This window comes from Micromys minutus (genome assembly GCF_963924665.1).
Source record: "Micromys minutus genome assembly, chromosome: 6".
Taxonomy (NCBI): Eukaryota; Metazoa; Chordata; class Mammalia; order Rodentia; family Muridae; genus Micromys; species Micromys minutus.
Genome location: NC_137975.1, coordinates 25,545,939 through 25,563,674, shown reverse-complemented (window position 1 = coordinate 25,563,674; position 17,736 = coordinate 25,545,939). Strand labels below are relative to the sequence as shown.

Below are 17,736 nucleotides of genomic sequence, written 5' to 3'. Positions count from 1 at the left end.
GGGAGAACCGAGTAGACTGGATCACGAGTTCTCTAGCTTAGACAGCTATTTAGGACTGATGGGCCTGAGAGAGGCCAACTCCGTCCAGTCACCAAATCTGTTCAGAGCTGGTGATGTCACGTTACTTTTTAAAGATGTCCCTTCCAAACGGAAAGGCAACACTTTGTTTTGTATTCACCCTAAAGGATGAATAATGTGAAGATGGGTAAACAGAAAGAGGTAAAACTGACCAAGTTAAGGGACCACTGGGAGGTACAGCCATACTGTAAAAGCCCCCTCTGTGTTTTCTTCCCTCCACCTCTAAAGCCTCCAGGGGAGGGTTGGGCTCCGGTTCTGTGGAACAGCTGCAGGAATGAGCCCTGGATCTGGTGGCAGCTCACATTTCAGCATGTGGCACAACTCCTAAGAAGCTCTTTAAATCACCCAGGAGATTCTGTGCTGGGAGCCTGTCCCTTCCAATGTCCTTAGGCATTAGGAGACAAGGACCCCAGACACAATGACTCCTTGAGATCATCAGGGCCTCTGCTCCATTTATTTCAATAGCCAGACACTTCTTGTACAAACAGTAATTTTAAGTTGTGGGTAACCATTTCACTCCAGCTTGGGCAGAGGCTAAGATACACACACACACACACACACACACACACACACACACACACACACACACACACGTACCATGTCCTCTCTTTTCTCTGGGGTTTAGAATTCAGAGAAATAATTCCTTCCCTATGGTTTCTGTAGGACTGTGTCTATAAGCTCACTCAATCTGTACTCACCCTAGAGACTGCTCCTTGAACCTCATCTGGACCTCTTATCACAAGGAGATTAGGATAAAGGAAACTTCAAGGGAATAACTTAGCCTTGACCTGCATCGACCACAGCTGGAGCAGTGTTGTTTCTGCAAGCATCCAGATTTCAGGATGAGATACAAAAGGCTGATGCTCTCAGCAAAGACCCCAGGCCTCTTGGTGTTCAAGAATGGACTAGGGACAATGCACACATGGGACCAGGGAGGGTTTGAGATGCTCAGTAGGTGAACCGCATCTTTTGTGAATAGCCCAGCTTATCCAAGTTAGGGTGGCAGGCCAGCTGTACCATAGGTGGTGGCCCACAAAGAAGCAGCAGCACATCCTCTGCTGGAGCAGGCAGGTGCTCCTGGATCATGTCAGCCGTCACAAAGCCCTTGCTGTAGGTCCAGTCTGGATTGGGAAGAGAGAAAAACACTTGCTTCAGGTCTATTCCAGCAAGGAAATGTGATGTTTCCAGGACAGACCCTTGGGAAGACCCAGGAGGGATCTAGAGGCCTCAGGTTGAAACAGCAACTACAGCCACATCCCTACCACCCACCTGAAAACAGGAGCCTGACGCAAAAGGATCACTTTGTGTGCCTGGATTTGGGATGCTGGAACTGTCGGGAGGATATGTTTTACTAAAACCAGAGCTCACAAAGGGGCAGGCCTTGACTTTGATAGTGAAGGACTATCTAGATGTTCAGAAATGGCAAGATACCTTCTGGAGGATAGTCCAGAGTGAACCAGAGCTTAAAGCGATTAGGATATTGGGCCTGCAGTTCCTCTAGGTCCTCCCGTAGGATTATGTCCTTTTCAGTCTGAAAGGCAAATGCAGAAGCAGAGACTTAGAAACCTCAGGTCCATATCAGCAAAGTCCTTTGCTATGACAACCTTCCAACAGAGAAGGAAAGGAACACCAAAGGCATGCTCAAGTTCTAGGGCAAGGCCAGTATGTTTAGGGTGTGAAGGATCAGGAAGTGGCCTTCATTTACACATTACAAAGGAATATTTGCCCATGAAGGCCCAAGGGCCTATGGTCAGCATGAAACACCTCTATCTTCTATTGCTTCTGTGGCTTAATACTAGGTCCTTTCTCCTTCTTTACTTTTGTTCTACTTTAAAGATGCATTAATTTGTTTTATGTAAGGATACTGCCCGTCTTCAGACACAGCAGAAAAGGGCATCAGATTCTATTACAGATGGTTGTGAGCCACCATGTGGTTGCTGGGAATTGAACTCAGGCCCTCAAGGAAAGCAGTCAGTGATCTTAAGAGCTAAGTCATCTCTCCAGGACCCCTTCTTTACTTATTTTTATTTTATGAGTGTTTTGCCTACATGTATATAAATGCATTGCATGTGAGCCCATTGCCCCTGGAGGCCAGAGAGAGTACCAGATAGATCTCTTGTAACTGTAGTTAAAGAAAGGTGGGGCTGGAAACCAAATCCTGGTCCTCTCTTTAATGGTTTTCCTCATTCCTTCTTATTGTGATAGAGGACCCTGGGTTCACAGAGGGGCTTTTGGACAGATGTTGAACAGGCCCCAAGCCGGTTCTGTCTCAGCCTATCTTATTCACACAGCCAATTTGAAGTGCTGCTCTCAGAAAAGCAAACCAACCTGGTTGGCAAAAAGCAGAAAGCACTGGGTTGGATCTTCAGGGACTTTCAAGATGGCCCGGATCAGCTGCAGCATTGGGGTGATTCCTGCATAAGGATACCCCATAGTGAGATGTGCTATGTTCTCTCTTCTCTGACTAGCTCCTTTGTTGACCAACCCTGTCATCCTATCATCACATGCATGTATTCTGCTGTTGTATCTAAGCCTCTGACCTGCGTCTGCATGTTCACCAGGACCTACTTTTTTGAACCTTAATAGTCACATAAGAAGACAGTGTAGAATTCCTTCTAAGGAGTTCATATAAGACACTTGCTCTCAGGATCCCTTGGAAGTAGAAACTCAAACATTATAGATTAGGCTGGATAGTGCATGCCTTTAATTCCTAGCACTTGGGAAGCAAAGGCTGTCATATCTCTGTGAAGACAGAGTTCTGGGCCAACCAGAGCTACATAACAAAATCTTGCCTCAAAAACAAAAACCAAAAAAAAAAAAAAAAAACCGAAAAACTAAAGTCACACATAAATTGCTAATGTCCCTTCTGATTAAGAGTTCTGGAACACTGCTTAGAGAGGGTAAGAGCATGTTCTTCAGAATCAGGCAGAGTCAGAGTTGAACCCTGGCTGTGATCATCACTAACTAAATAACCCTATAGAAACCGAAGCTCTAAGAATCTCCATCCCCTTATTTGCAGAAGGGAAAGGCTCACAGTTACCTATTTATAGGGCAGTAGGTTTCTAACAGATATCTATACTATATACAGTACTCTGACTTTTTCTTTTGTGACATAGAGAAACGAGCATGCTCGGTAGGCGCGCTGCCACTTTGTTCACTAAACTGTCCACACTTGGTCAGAGCTCTGTAATTACAGTCTAGGCTGACTCTAAACTTGTGGTCTTCCTGCTTCAATCCCTGGAACTACAGGCCTGCACCACCATCTCCTCCTCAACTATTCATAGCTGGTTGTTTCTCTCGAAGTCATTAAATCCACTCAGTTGCTGGAAGACCTTCCTGATTTACTGCTCTCCTCTGTCTGTGAAATTTTGCTATTGCTCTTTCTACTTCCTTACGATGTCAGCTACAAGGGAAATGTAGGCAGTGCTGGTCCCTAGATGAACTTGTCCTCTATTACCAAACCTGAGAAGGAACCTGCAGAGCAAACCCCAAGAGTGCTAAGCAAAACTGTCCCTCAAGTGATACAGACCTGTCCCACCAGCAATCATTCCCAATTTCTTCGCCACTCGAAGTTCAGGTGGAGATTTTTTGTTGGGCTGAATGTTAAAATTCCCTGGGAAGCCAAGTCAAGAGTTAAGAGTTAATTCAAAACAGGACTGAAGTAAACACAACAGAAGGCATGCCCTAAGTTGTTTTAGCAGCTGCTATGAAATATGATCCTGAGACTTGGACTTGGGTGGAGGTTTGAGTTAAACAGGCAGGGACAATCACTCAGGAAGGACAGTGGGGCTGGGCTGTCTGTTCCTCAGTCTGTGGACACAACACAGTGGGGGCACAGAAGCCACGCTTAAGAGCCCAGTGACCCCACACAGCCTGGAAGATTCAGAGTCAGTGAGGGCAAAGAGGGTGTGTGGAGCCAAACCTCTGGCAGAAGATTGCTTCCTGGCGAGGGTGGTAGGCTTGGGGCCAGGGTGAATTTTCCCTAGTGGTCCAGGGCATCACCAGAGACGTGCATGGCACAGGACCCAGTTGTTTCCTTGAGAAAGGCTAAAAAGCTTTCTCTTTTGGTTCTTAGCCAGAGGGAAGACTTTGGTGAGGGAAGGAGAGGCATAGGTTTACTTTGGTAATCTCCACAAGGTGAAGCCTGCCTTTCTGTAGCATGGGTGCTTCAGGAAACTTTGCACAGGTGCACCTGAGCACACATGCAGATTTTGGTGGGGGATGGGCCAGGGAGGTTGGGGATGGGGTCCTGAGACTGTGGGAACAGGAGAGGTGAGACCATAGGAAGGAAAAGACAGAATATCACCTTTCCCAGCATAACTGAGTAACCCACTCGGCCCCCGGAACTCCACCACATCCCCAATCTTCAGGCTATCCAGGTACTGAGACATCTTCCCTCCTTCAGGAAATTTGGGGTGCACACCTTTCAGATAAACCTGATGAGGCAGAGAGGAAGAAAATGCCACATTTGAGATGTGATGAAAACCAAATCAGAACTTATTACACCCATAATCTTTTCTCCCTTCCCTTAGGCCCACAGAACACTCATCACTTCCTGTTGTCCGAGGGATCTAGGAAGCTTCTAAAAGTCCAAGTCTCTGGATTCCTTTTCTTTTGATATGTGTGTGTATGTGTGTGTGCGCAGGTTTGCATGCATGCAATGTGTGTGTGTCTGTGTCCATGCACACCTGCCCTGGCAAGTGTGCAGAGGACAGAGAACAACCTTAGATGTTGGCCTGTGTCTTTCATCTTGTTTGGGATGGGATCTTTCTTGTTCTTGAAAGGCTAGCTTCCCCCAACTCCTGAGTTTCTGGTAATTCTCAGGTACCCATTCCTCATTTTCCAGTAGAGGCATGCTGGGATTTCAACTTTGCATGGGTCCAAACTGAGGCTTGGACCCAAGTGCTTTACCCAACAACCCAGCTATCTCCCTAGCCCTGAGGTTTCTTTTCTATACACCTACCTTGATGACAAGATCTACATAGCCTTGGTCTTCATCACTGGTGACAGGAGTGTAAGGCCTGATGACCAGACTGCCATCAATTCGGGCGGAGAGGTAGACGTGCTTACCTAGGAGCCATGGGAGAGTTACATAAACAGCAGTGGATGTGCTGTGTCCTGTCACCTTTCAAAAGACTCAGATTTGAGAGAAAAGGATGTGAGTTCAAGGAACTGTCCCGCAGAAAAGATCCCTCAGCCGTATCTCTTGCATCCTCCGACCTTTGAAACTCCCTACTGCAGCAGCAGGTGAGCAAAGGATTTGTATAATGTGAAGAAACTAGTGTTTTCTGGGATATGAGGAGGGTTAATAAGTCCTAAGGGAAGAGGGAAGAGGACTAGAGGTTAGAGACGCCTAGGGGCACAGAAGCCACACCCTAGAGGAGTGGTCCCCCACAGGCTGAAGGATTGAAGGAAGGGTAATGCCATGCACTGGAAAAACAGCTAAGCAGTGACTCGCTCTCATAGAATGCCAAGGAGAGAAGCCCACTCCTTTTTCCTTACCCACAGGCAGCCCCAGAATGTGGTGGGCGGTGGGCAGGGCAAAGCGGAACCTCCTGGTGTTGTGGCTCACTGTCTAGAGGATGAATGACAAGATGTTTCATCAAGCAGGGCTGGCCTGCCGAGTCTCTCGGAGCCATTCAACCACCCTGGATGCTATCCCTCAAACTAGGAGAACTTCGGTCCACTCTCCACCGTAGCCCCCTTCTTCACAACTCACCGTCTTGTCTAGCAATCGCAGCAGGTACTTCTCATCCGGGTCCTGGAGAGTGACCTGCGGCCGGCGGGATCTTCGAACCAAGTAGGTACCGAGAGCCAGGCCGAAAAGAGTAAGCAGCCCCACCCCCAGAGAGGCTAGCAAGACCGCGCTCTGTGGGTAGAGGAGGAAACGTGATTGCCATGCTGAGGGAGAGCCAGGGAGTGGGTGCGGGACCAGGGGTGGCGATCCCGAGCTCCAAAGAGAAAGCTTGCCAAAACCGCAGAAGCGAGTGGAGCAGCGTACCCAGCCCGCAGCTGGTGCAGCGAGACTCCATCGTCCAAGGTGGGTATAGGACAGCCCCGCGGGGCAGACTGCCCAGAATCAGCTGAGGCGGTGACCCCGGACTCAGGGCACAGAACGAGGGTCTTACCGGCTGGATCCCCATGATTAAGCGCCGCGTCCCGCTCCGCTGGGGCGGACAGATCCCACAATGCGCCGCGGGGCGGGCCCGGGGGCGGAGCTTTCCGGGGCGTGGTCTATGGAGGAGGGCCTGACGGAGGCAGGACTAACGGGGACTGTGCCCCGCCTCTTCGGTATGGACTAGGTGGTCCAAGGGCATGGGTATCTTGGCAGTCGCAGCCCCTTTTTTATAGTTTACAGGTCTCTGCCACTTAGACCTACCCCAAAGGATGACAGTTTTGGATAACATGGAGCCAGGCTAATTAGCATGGTGAGAAATCTTCTAGGTGGTTTGAGATTCTCACGGAAAGTCTGAGTGTTGAACCACACACAGGCTTAAAGTACAACAGGAAGCTTTCAGAGCGTTTCTTGTCCCCCTCCCCCCAATGGGTAACTTTGACAGACAATTGAAATGCCTAGCAACGTCTCTTTCCGGAAGAGTGACGGGGCAACTTCATTTCCTAGTCCTTGAAACAAAACAATTGATTTTGCAGATAGCTTACCCTGGCTCCGTTCCCAGCACCCACTTGAGACAGGCACTCTAGCTCTAGGAGTTCTGGTGCCCTCTTCTGGCATCCTCGGGCACTATACAAGTAGTGCACAGACACACACATATACATATATACATACATACATGCATACACACACGCAGGGGGGCTTTTATACACAAAATAAAAATAAATAAATAATAAATATCTTTTAAAAATCAGGGGCTACCTTTTGGTCCAAGTCAAGCTTCCCACCAAGTATGGGTCCTCACCAAGAACAACAGTAGGGCTATACAAGAATGTCTCTAGCCCTTAGTGTCCTAGGATAGACAGCTTGCTCCATTCCTCTGCATTTGTTTATCTATAGGCAAATGTACATCATAATCTTTGGGCATTTGGTTCTTATAGTTATTCTGAACCCTAGTGAGGTGTTCTCTTATTTTAGTATAATGCCTGTCAAAGAGCACCATACTAAGGAGAGAGCAGCTAGTACTAGAACTCAGAAGCCAGCAGCTCCATTAGGCTGAGAGCACAGGCATGACACTGGAAGTAATAGACACAAGCCACCCGAGTTGCACATTTGCCAAGATGATCACACTGTCTGCATGCGATTCCCAAGCAGAGTGATATTTCCTGTCTGAGATACTGTGGTGGATGAAAGGCCTATACCTGTCACTATCAACATAAAAAAAACTGAGCTCCTTCAGGGTGGCAGGAACAATAACGCTTTGGTTTTCAGTTCTCTGTGAGTGATCCAAGAAAGGCTTTGTTTTCCTTTTTCTGGGCTAGCTGAAAATGTCACTCAGATCTGGGCACATTCTTGTCAGAATTTTCAGAGCAGCTAGTACACCGTCTAAAGGAAAGTTAGATTGTCATAGGGTGTGGTAAAGTGCCCATCGATATATAGAAGGCTGAAGGAGAGGGGCATAAAGTTCTTTCTTTTTTAATTTTAAATTATTAGCTGTTTTATTTTATGTGTGTGAATGTCTTGTCTGTCTGTCTGTCTTTCTGTCTGTCTCTCTGTACAAACCCTGTTTCATACATATATGTATATGTATATGAATATGTATATGTGCCCTTAAATATTTTAGTGTGTACTTTGAAAAGATAAATCTTTAAAAAGAGCCATAATACCATTTTTACACATAAAATAATTGCTAATTTTATTTTGTAAGTTGTTATATGTTAAAGTAAGCTTTTGGATGTATAGCTGTATGAATTTTAGAGCATGTATAGATTTGTGTAACCACCACAATCAAGACACAGGATTAAATTTTGTCATCTCCAAAGCTTCCTTGTTCTTTTTGACTTTGTAGTCTTAATCTTTTGATCTCCACAGAAAGATAGTAACTTTGCATGGTAAGGCATATGTTAGTGACATAGTTATTCAATTATATATCTATATCTATCTATATATATATATCTGTCTATATATATAATATTGTATAGGATATGCACATAAGTATATCTGTCAATTTAAAAAATACAAAGCAACCCATTTTGCTGACAGCATTAGGTATTGTTTTAGTAATAGTTATCTTTAATTTTTTATTATTTATTGTTATGGGTGTTTTGTCTGCATGTATGTCTGTGCACCTTATGTATACAATGTCAGAAGAGGGTATCAGATCCCCTGGGACTGGAGTTATGGTAGACCGTTCTGAACTGCCACATGGATGCTGGGACTTGAAACCTGGGTTCTTTGGAAGAATTAACCACTAGCTCCAATAATTCATCTTTTCTAAAAGATTTCTTTTAATTTCATGTGTATGGATGTTTTGCAAAGACCACCAAAGGGCATCAGATTCCCTGTTACTGGAGTTCAAAATGATTGTGAGCCACTGTGTGGGTACGGGGAACTTACCCCATGTCCTCTGAAAAAGTGCTAAATGTGTAACCGCCGAACCATCCCTCTGGTCTTTTCCAGTAAAATTAATATATCAATACCAAACAGATACTGTGAAATACTGAGAAATATTTTTTAAGAATACTTTAAAATAATTAATTTATTTTTATCCGAATTAGTGTTTTGCCTGCATGTATGTCTGGGTGGAGGTATTGGATCCCCTGAAACTGGAGCTACAGATACTTGTGAGCTGCCATGTGGTTGCTGGATATTGAACTCAGCACCTTTGGGAGAGCAGTCAGTGTTCTTAAATACTCAGCCATCTCTCCACTCCTGAAGAATAAATTTAACAAAGTAGTTACAAAACCTACACACACACACACACACACACACACACACACACACACAATTGTCTCCTTTAAACATGTATCAGAAGCCTTCTCCGTTTTAGTGGGCAGCAGCTCATCTCTCTAGTACTGCATCCTGCTTGCCTTTTCAAACTCTACAACCAATCCTCACTAATCTTGGTTTGATCTTAAATATGTCCAACATCTAACCCCTCATCCACTGCTTCTGCTCTGGCTAAAGCTCCATCATTTTTTCTGTGCATCATCATAACTGGATTTCTACCTCTTTTCTCCTTCAATTAATTCAATTGCAATTAATTAATTTAATGTAATTCACTTTGTGTATGTGTGTTTGTGTGTGTGTGTGTGTGTATGTGTGTGTATGTGTGTGTGTGAGAGAGAGAGAGAGAGAGAGAGAGACAGAGACAGAGACAGAGAGAGACAGAGAGATCAAGAGCATCTTGGGTGACCTGAAACTTACCTGTAGACCAGGCTGGTCTTGAATTCCTAGAGTGCTGAGGTTGGCTTCTGTCTTAATCAGGGTTTCTATTCCTGCACAAACATCATGACCAAGAAGCAAATTGGGCAGGAAAGGGTTTATTCAGGGTACACTTCCACGTTGCTGTTCATCACCAAAGGAAGTCAGGACTGGAACTCAAGCAGGTCAGGAAGCAGGAGCTGATGCAGAGGCCATGGAGGGATGTTACTTACTGGCTTGCTTCCCCTGGCTTGCTCAGCTTGCTTTCTTATAGAACCCAGGTCCACCAGCCCAGGGATGGCACCACCCACAATGGGCTGGGCCCTCCCCTTGATCACTAGTTGAGGCACCTCCCCAACTGAGGCTCCTTTCACTGTGCTAGCTTTAGCTTGTGTCAAGTTGACACAAACCAGTCAGTACATAGGGGTTGCTACCATCTCTGCTCCTGCCTTGGAGCATAGGCTCCTGGGGTAAGAGTCTGTCTGTTTACTGACTCTTCCTAAGTGCCTTGAACAGTACGAACAACGAAAGAAGTAAGAAATGGCTCTGGAGAAAATACACACAAGAAAATGTAACGGCTGCTGCTGCTGTTAAGAAGTCCCTAAACACTAGGGAGCTAGCTGCTTAGCAGACATGCCAGACCTCCCTGGTGACGCAGACATTCCAGGCTTCCTGTGGCCACAGTTCCCCTTGCCCTCCAGTCCCAAGGGGAGTCTAGTGAGGAATGACTCACTGATGCTTGGGTGGAGGCTGCACACACAGAGGACCTGAGTCATGGCTGAGACACGCTAACCCAAGCTCTGATTTTACAAGGGGACCACTGTCAAACTTGTCCAAGCTCTGCCTCACAGCGAGACATTACCTTCATTATTCTGGTTAGGGAACAAACAGATCTTCTCTAGGGAGGAAAGAGAATTCTCCCTGAGCTGCAATATCACTGGTGAGGCAGCCTCTAAATCTCAGAAGAGGGAGTCATGGTCTTTATAAACAAACCTGCCCTGTGCCCTGGAGAAAACATTAGTTTCTAGGCTGTTTACAGCCTGGGGCTGGGATGGAATGGTGGATGGGTGTAGGGTGGAGGCTGGAGGTAGCCTGTGGTAAGAGTGTGGACTGCTTTTGCAGAAGATTCAAGTTCGAGTTCTGTTTTCAAGCACCATATCAAGAGGCTCACAAATGCTCTTAACTCTTCCAGGGTGATCTGAGGCCTTTGGGCCTCTCCTGGGACATGCACTCATGTGAATGTGCTGATACCAATACACAGACACATACATACAGACACATGATTAATAATGCTTTTTTAGGGGGGCTAGCAAGATGGCTCAGCCGTTAAGAGCACTGACTGATTTTTCAGAGGTCCTGATTTCAATTCCCAACCACCACATGGTGGCTCACAACCATCTGTAATGAGATCTAAGACCCTCTTCTGGTGTGTCTGAAGACAGCTACAGTGTACTAGTATACATAAAATAAATAAACAAATCTTTAAAAAAAAGAATGCCTTTAAAAATCTAAATAAAAAAACCGAATGGTGAAGCACATGTCTTTAATCATAGCACTGGAGGCAGAGGCAGGCAAATAGATCTCTAGGAGTTTGAAGCCAGCCTGGTCTACAGAGCATACACAGACACACCCTGTCTCAAAAACAAAAACTAAATCTAAAATTTAAAAAGTAAACTAAAAAAACCAGAGGGTTATCATTGTTTTTGTTTTTATTTGTCTTTTTCATATTTGTTATGGTCTTTGATTTTGTGCATTTTCTTTTCGTCTGTTTTATTCTGGGTTGTTTATTTTGTCTGAGAGAGAGAGAGAGAGAGAGAGAGAGAGAGAGAGAGAGAGAGAGAGAGAGAGAAAAAGGTTGGAAGGCTAGGGAATCTTTGAGGAAATGAGGGAAGGGAAACCTTGATCAGAACACACTGTTTAAATAAAAAAAAAAAAAAAAAAAACACTCTCATTCCCATTCAATTGAGTTTTTAATCTGTTTTATTCATTAGAGAATTGAAACTTTTGTCATCTTTTCCCCCTGCTTTCTTTTCTTTCTTTCTTCTTTTCTTTTTCTTTTTTCTTTTCTTGAGATGGTCTTTCTATGTAGCCCTGGCTATCTTGGAACAAGCTCTGTAGACCAGGCTGGTCTTGAACTCAAACAGGTCCTCCTGACTCTGCCTCCCCAGTGCTGGGATTAAAGGCTTGCACCATCATAACCAGATACTTTTTTTTTTAAAGACAGGGTTCCATGTAATAACCCTTGGACACCTGAGTTCCTAGAACAGCTTGTGTTTGTGATGTGTGGATGTGTGTTCATGTGAATGTTTGTGTATGTGTTTGTGATTGTGTTTGTGTGTGATATATGTACATGAGATGTGTTTGTGATATGTGTCTGGGTGTATGTGTGTTCGTGTGTTTTTGTGATGTATATGGGTGTTGCAGTAAATATTAAAAATGGAACTGATTATCTCTATTTCAGCACTGCCGTCTTACTCTGTCTGTGCCGCCTTTAGTATGGAGCCTCGCACAAGGACTCTGTTTGTCTCGGGGTCCGAGCCACCACCACGGTCTCACTTCGTCTGCTCGACTCCCTTTCTGGTTTACTCCTCCTACCCTATTGCCTCCATCCTGGGGTGTTTCTTTACCCCAAATCCAACACGAACACAACTCTAAGGCCCGATAGCTTTTCATACAAGTTTATATATTCAATTCTCAATCCACAAACCCTCTGCACAACAAGATTACATCACATGGATAAAGATACAAATTGCCCTTCTATATGAGAATAATACTATAAATATATAATACTATATATATATATAATATTATAAAATCCTTAAAATGTTTATAGCTACCTAACACCAGTAAAGCCCACCTGGATCTAATTCATCCTTCCAGAGGTCCATCTTGGAACTTCCCTCTCAGTTCTCCCCTGTCCTCTGACCTCTGATCCTCTCTCTCTCCACCTCCCTTCCCCTGCCCAGTCACCAGCTCTTGCCTTTATTTTATTAATTAAAATGGGAAGGTTTTGATGAAGTCCTGAGTATGTGACTAGGTAGCACTTCTTGGGGAAGTGGAATTAGCATTAAAATACAAACAGCTTCAGGACAATCTACATATGGGTTTGTGTGTATATGCATTTGTGTGTGTTTGTGTGTGTATGTATGTTTGTGAGTGTGTGTGTTTGTGATGTGCTTGTATGTATGTTTATATGTGTATTTGTGTATGTGTTTATATGTATTTGTGTATATGTTTATGATGTGTGTACATGTATGTGTGTATGTTTGTGATGTATGTGTTTTGTTAGGTGTTTGTATTTATGTGTATATGTGTATATTTGTGTGTGTTTCTGTATTTGTGATATGTGTTTGTGTTTATATGTATATGTGTGTTTGTGTATATATGTGTATGTTTGTACATGTTTGTGTATATCTGAGTGATGTGTTTGTGTGTATGTGTGTGATGGATGTGTATTTGCATATATGTGTGTTTGTGATGTGTTTTGTGTGAGTGCCCATTAGGAAGCCAGGGAATAACCTGTTGTGATGTTCTTTAGAAGCACTTCACTTTGTCTGTGACATCAGTCCCTAATTCAGAGTGTGCCCCACAGGCTTACTTACCTACAGGCCAATGTTATGGAGGCTCCCTCCTCTCAGTTTTATCCAGTTTTGTGTCAAGTTGACAGGAACCAAGCAACATAGGGTCCATTTCGGAGAATAAATGACATGATCACTGTGTTCACAAGGTGGAGACATTCTTAGTCATTTGATGGCTTTATTTCTCCCTTCCTACACCCAGTCTTATAGGAATCTCACAATACCCTCTAATTCTCCTCTTCCTCCACTTCTGTCCAGACTTTGATTTGTGTTATCTTGATGGAGTAGTCATGAGATGCAGTCACCTGCAATTTTATACAACTGATCTCCTTCACAGAATCTTCTTCGTAAAATACTATCTGATCCAACTGACCTCTCACCAACGGGCCTACCAAGGTATAGTGAGCACAGCGTTTAGGGTAATCCATGGGGCTGTAGCCCAGCAATAGTTGTCCATGTCTCAATAAGTTCAACATATTCTCATTATAGCCTGTTTCTATGGCTACCTGGATGACTTTTTGTGGCTTATCCAGAACCACCAGCAAGTAGTTGTCTTTTACAGGGTTGAAGGCCCAGAAGTCGTCATCACTGAGAATGTAGGCATTCTGTGGATTTGTATTCCAAACTGAGATCATGTCTGTAAAAACAGTAGCAGAGGGGTTGTCTGGTCTGCCCAGGTTGTTGTCTTGCTTGGCAGGAAAGCACATGCCTTCAAATTCAGAGTCGCCGTCCACTCGGTAGAAGATGGAAGGATTGAGGCGAATAGGGACATTTTGAGACAAGAGAAGTCTGAACTCAGAGAAAAGCAAGTGAGTTGGAATGTCCTTGGGGAAGAGGAGCAAAAAGGAGATGAGGCGGGCGAGGTCCTTAGTATGAAAAACCTTCCCGGAGATTGTCATGCTGGAGAAGTCCAGGATCACCCAAGGGGTCTGGTTCCAGGCTACCAAGACCCAGAAGATGTCAGACAGAAACCTGGGGGTGCTATATACATTCTCTCCCAGTATCAAGAAGTATTCAGAAAGGTTGCGGGCAAAATTCATGAGAAGGGCAGAACTTGTTTTCTGCCTAGAATATAGTTTTCCACAGGGGGAGGTTTGATTTCTGCTCTCTGCTCTGGCATCACCGAGCTGACCATGAACCACCAGCAGGCTCCCAGATTCAATGTGAGGCGTGAAAAGATGTGAAATGTTGGCAACTGTTTGGCTGAGCCATTTGGGGTCAGTGTCTGACAGAAGGACCACTATCAGCATATGGTCCAGGTCCTGCTCTGAGGAAGCTTGGAATAAGGATGTCATGGTGTTCAAGAGGTAAGTCCCGGGACTATGCTGCGCCGAGAAGATCCCCACCGTCAGCAGCCCTGAGGAACACAGAAACAATCTCAGTACTTCATCAAGGCAGACGCATCCTAGGACTTTCTTCCCAGCCCCTTCACCTAATGCCACTTCCCAAACCAGGCTCACATCTTCTCTTCTCCTGGGTTGGGAGGTGAACACCTTCCTCAAAGCTATAAAGTCTCACTAGTTTAATACTTTGAGAGGGGTCAGGAGGAGAAGCTTCATGAGGATAAGGCTCTCTTTAGAATGGAACTATGTAGCTATTGTCATGAAGAAAATTATCATGGCCTGGCCTGCCTTGTCCTTTAGAGTTATCTCTACTATGGACTGCCCAGCTCTGGACTAAGATCTCCAGGTCCCTTTAAAACCTTATGGCTGGCTGGTCCAGTTCACAGGCCTGTGCGGTTCAGTGGCCCATAAGTTTCCATTACCTTCTTTTCTGTCTACCCACTTCTGTCTCGGGTACCCCTGGCTCATCTTCTATCTAGTTTCCCCTCCCCAGAAGCCTGGCAGGAATGAATCTCACCACAGGCTCGCTCACAGAGTTTCTCTGGTCTTTTGGTCCTGCTGGACATTCAAGAGGGATCAGGTGGGAAGAAGATGAAGCTAGGTAGAAACCTGTACCTGCTGGCCATCAGTCAAAGAACTTGTTTCCTGATAGTTGCCAGCTCCCTCCTTCAGAGCCTATTCTCTATTAGGTTAAAGACCTTAGCCTGGTGGTGGTGGCTCGTACCTTTAAGCCAAACACCCGAGAGGCAGGCTGGTCTCTAGGTTCAAGGACAGACTGGTGTACAAAGTAAGTTCCAGGACAGGCAGGGATACTCAGAGAAGTTCTGTCATTTTTAGAAAGAAGGAAAGAAAGAAACAAAGAAAGAAAAAGAAATGAATGAATGAAGGAATGAGTGAATTCTGTGTCTGACCTTTGAAAAGTCTAATGGCTCCTTCCACATACTCACTCTTCAGCTTGGGAGAGTTTCCAGCCAGAACTGTGTAGGTGGCATGCTGGAGAACATGGGAACTTTTCTGCATCTCTGTGAAGTATCGCAAATGGTGCTTGATTTCGGAGCCGATTTCCTCTTGAGCTATCTGCTGTATCACTTTCTTCTTTTCACGCTGAGTACAAGTGATATATTGTCAGCCTCAGGGGGTGATTCTTGGAGACAACTGGGGGCATGTCCTCTTTAGGGGAGACTGGATGATTCCTAGGATCCATTCTATACAATCTGTCAGAGCTTAGCTTTGCTGTTCTCTCTACCTCGTTGTGAGCCTCCACAGAGCTTTCTGGCCACAGCGGTGTGGCCCTGGAATCCTATAGAGGGAGGAGGACCTGTCTGCCAAGCCGCTACCCACCTGGCATTGCTTTATCAAGGTCGAGCTAATAACTGGGCTCAGAAAGACAGAGCCTGGCCCTGCCTTTAAGCTCTTCCCACACTGGCTGACCCTGAAAGTCCTTTTACTTGCTTAGTCTTATTATACACAGCTCGGCTGCCCAAAGCCTTGGCTACCCCGTGTGTGTGCTAGGGAAGTTACCTCTGGTTTCTCCTCTACATGTAGCTGTGCTTCACCCCACCCTCCATGCCTGCTCCTCTTCCTGCCCTTCCCAAATCCTATCCCTCTTAAGGCAGCCCAGAGGTAATGTCCTCTCCGACACTGTCCGGATCCCTCAGCCGCTTTCCCTTAGCGTTCACTCGAGGAGTCTAGTAATAGAGGCTTTAACACAGTGGGAAGACCCATTTCCCGTGACGGGTGACGTAGCCTCTACCCCTGGTTCTCACCAGCAATGTGTTATATTGCTGCTCTGCGAGTGATGCTGTATTCTCTTGAAGAAAGAACCCCAGAATGATCAGGGATGCCAGGACTCCGATGCACCTCTCATGGCCTCTCATGGCACCAGCAGCAGCTATGGAAGGAACGTGAGCAGCAGCAGACCCTGAGGGTCTCCTCCTCAGAGGGCACGGGTACCCTCGCCACTGCTATGCCACATTCTAGCCCACCCTTCCCGGACAGAGCTTTCCCAATGCCTAATTATTGTCTTTACCTTTTCCTCCCAAACTTTCTCCTGCCGCTGCTTTTAGCCTTCTCAGGAAAGACAACCAACAAGGGTTTGATTCTGTGAAGCCCCTGCTTGGGGTTTGCTCCCAGGTAAACTGGAAGGTATTTGTTGCCAAGAAGAAAATATGGAGGCTGTAAAGATGGCTCAGCTCTTGCGACCAAGCCCAATGACTCAGTTCTATCCCGGGAATCAGTATGATGGAAGGAGAGAACCAATTCTATTCTGCGCATGTGACCACATATGTATGTGTAATATGACAGACTTCCTTACACTGTCCTGTGGTGTGAACTCTGTTCCCAGATATCTTTGTTTACTCTCCTGGGAGGAATGCCCTGAGCAAGATGTTCCCTCCCTCTTCAGCAATGTAGCTTAATGTGCCCAAGACATTGTGTAAACAACCCCATTTTGTCATGAGACCTTCTGGATCCTGAGCTTATCTGTGATAGCGATGAGAAATACTCAGTATGTTTGCCTTTGTTTCTCTGGGAGCCCACAGAGTGCCAGTAAAGGCATTAGCTTAGAGTCCTCTACTGTAGTGGGTTGCTTATATTCTAATGATAATTTGGGGTCCCCAGAGAGAGCTCCCACATAAGATGCTGAGTGACCCTGCCCCCAGGTTATTTCTGATTGGTAAGTAAAGATGCAACAGCTAATAGCTGGGCAGAAGAGACATAGGTGGGGTTTAGGTTTCTGGGCTTGGGGTCTGGAGGAGGACTGTGAGGAAAGAGAGAGTAGGAGGAAGAAGGAAAAGCTGCCATGGGTTACATAAGCCATAAGAATAGGCCCCTGAAAGCTGGCCTATTGGAGTTAAGAGCAGCCCCGAGGAAACATAGTAAGTAATGACTCGGGGCTGTCAATAGGAAAGTAGATTCTAATAGCATGAAGGGTAGTTATTTGCCCAAGGTTGTGTGTGTCTTTCGTCTGGGAACTTAAATAGCCAAGGCAGGGTAGAAACCTAGGGCCAGGATTTAAATAATTACTACAGCATTCTAGTTCTGTTAAATCTCAAATTCAACTTCAATTCCTTGTCAATGGTCACTGGCAGGTTGTTATAGGTACTTTTTAAAAAATACATATAGGTATTTTACCTGCACGTAGGTCTGTGTGCATATGTGTCTGGTGCATGCAGAGGCCAGAAGAGGGTGTTGAACTCTCTGGAACTGGAGTTGTGAGCCAGCAGTGTAGAAAATTAAACCTGGGTCCTCTGGCAGAACAGCCAGTCCTCTTAACCACTGAGCCTGTCCAGTCCCCATAATACTTTTTTTTAATGAAGAGGAAATTTAGGGTCAAGTATTAAATTCAAACCAACATCTTCTGGTGGAGGAGTTAGTGATAAATGAATTAGATCTCATCTCTCAAATCTATACTTACTTTGGG

The 17,736-nt window shown here is 45.3% G+C and overlaps 2 protein-coding genes across 2 annotated transcripts; both read right to left on the bottom strand.

Moving 5' to 3' along the window:
• Nucleotides 1-513: 513 nt before the first annotated feature.
• On the bottom strand, nucleotides 514-6,283 carry CYB5R1 (cytochrome b5 reductase 1). Its single transcript, XM_080917744.1, has 9 exons — nucleotides 6,207-6,283; nucleotides 5,798-5,947; nucleotides 5,581-5,653; nucleotides 5,042-5,148; nucleotides 4,385-4,514; nucleotides 3,608-3,691; nucleotides 2,407-2,492; nucleotides 1,510-1,609; nucleotides 514-1,199 (listed from the first exon to the last, which is right to left on the bottom strand). Exons 1-9 carry the CDS (start codon nucleotides 6,219-6,221, stop codon nucleotides 1,027-1,029), a joined length of 918 nt encoding a protein of 305 aa, XP_080773870.1. The 5' UTR covers nucleotides 6,222-6,283; the 3' UTR covers nucleotides 514-1,026.
• Nucleotides 6,284-13,199: 6,916 nt separating this feature from the next.
• Nucleotides 13,200-16,159, bottom strand: LOC308421734 (alpha-1,3-mannosyl-glycoprotein 4-beta-N-acetylglucosaminyltransferase-like protein MGAT4E; the record flags this gene model as incomplete). The annotated part of the gene is made up of 3 exons (XM_080918150.1): nucleotides 16,082-16,159; nucleotides 15,263-15,419; nucleotides 13,200-14,329 (listed from the first exon to the last, which is right to left on the bottom strand). Exons 2-3 carry the CDS (start codon nucleotides 15,333-15,335, stop codon nucleotides 13,200-13,202), a joined length of 1,203 nt encoding a protein of 400 aa, XP_080774276.1. The 5' UTR covers nucleotides 15,336-15,419; nucleotides 16,082-16,159.
• Nucleotides 16,160-17,736: the final 1,577 nt, after the last annotated feature.

Excerpts from the sequence above, each read along its gene's own strand:
- CYB5R1 (XM_080917744.1), bottom strand. Across the intron at positions 5,654-5,797 it reads TGCGATTGCTAGACAAGACG|ACAGTGAGCCACAACACCAG; the intron begins GTGAGTTGTGAA and ends TTCATCCTCTAG. Across the intron at positions 1,610-2,406 it reads TTCTGCTTTTTGCCAACCAG|ACTGAAAAGGACATAATCCT; the intron begins GTTGGTTTGCTT and ends TTTGCCTTTCAG.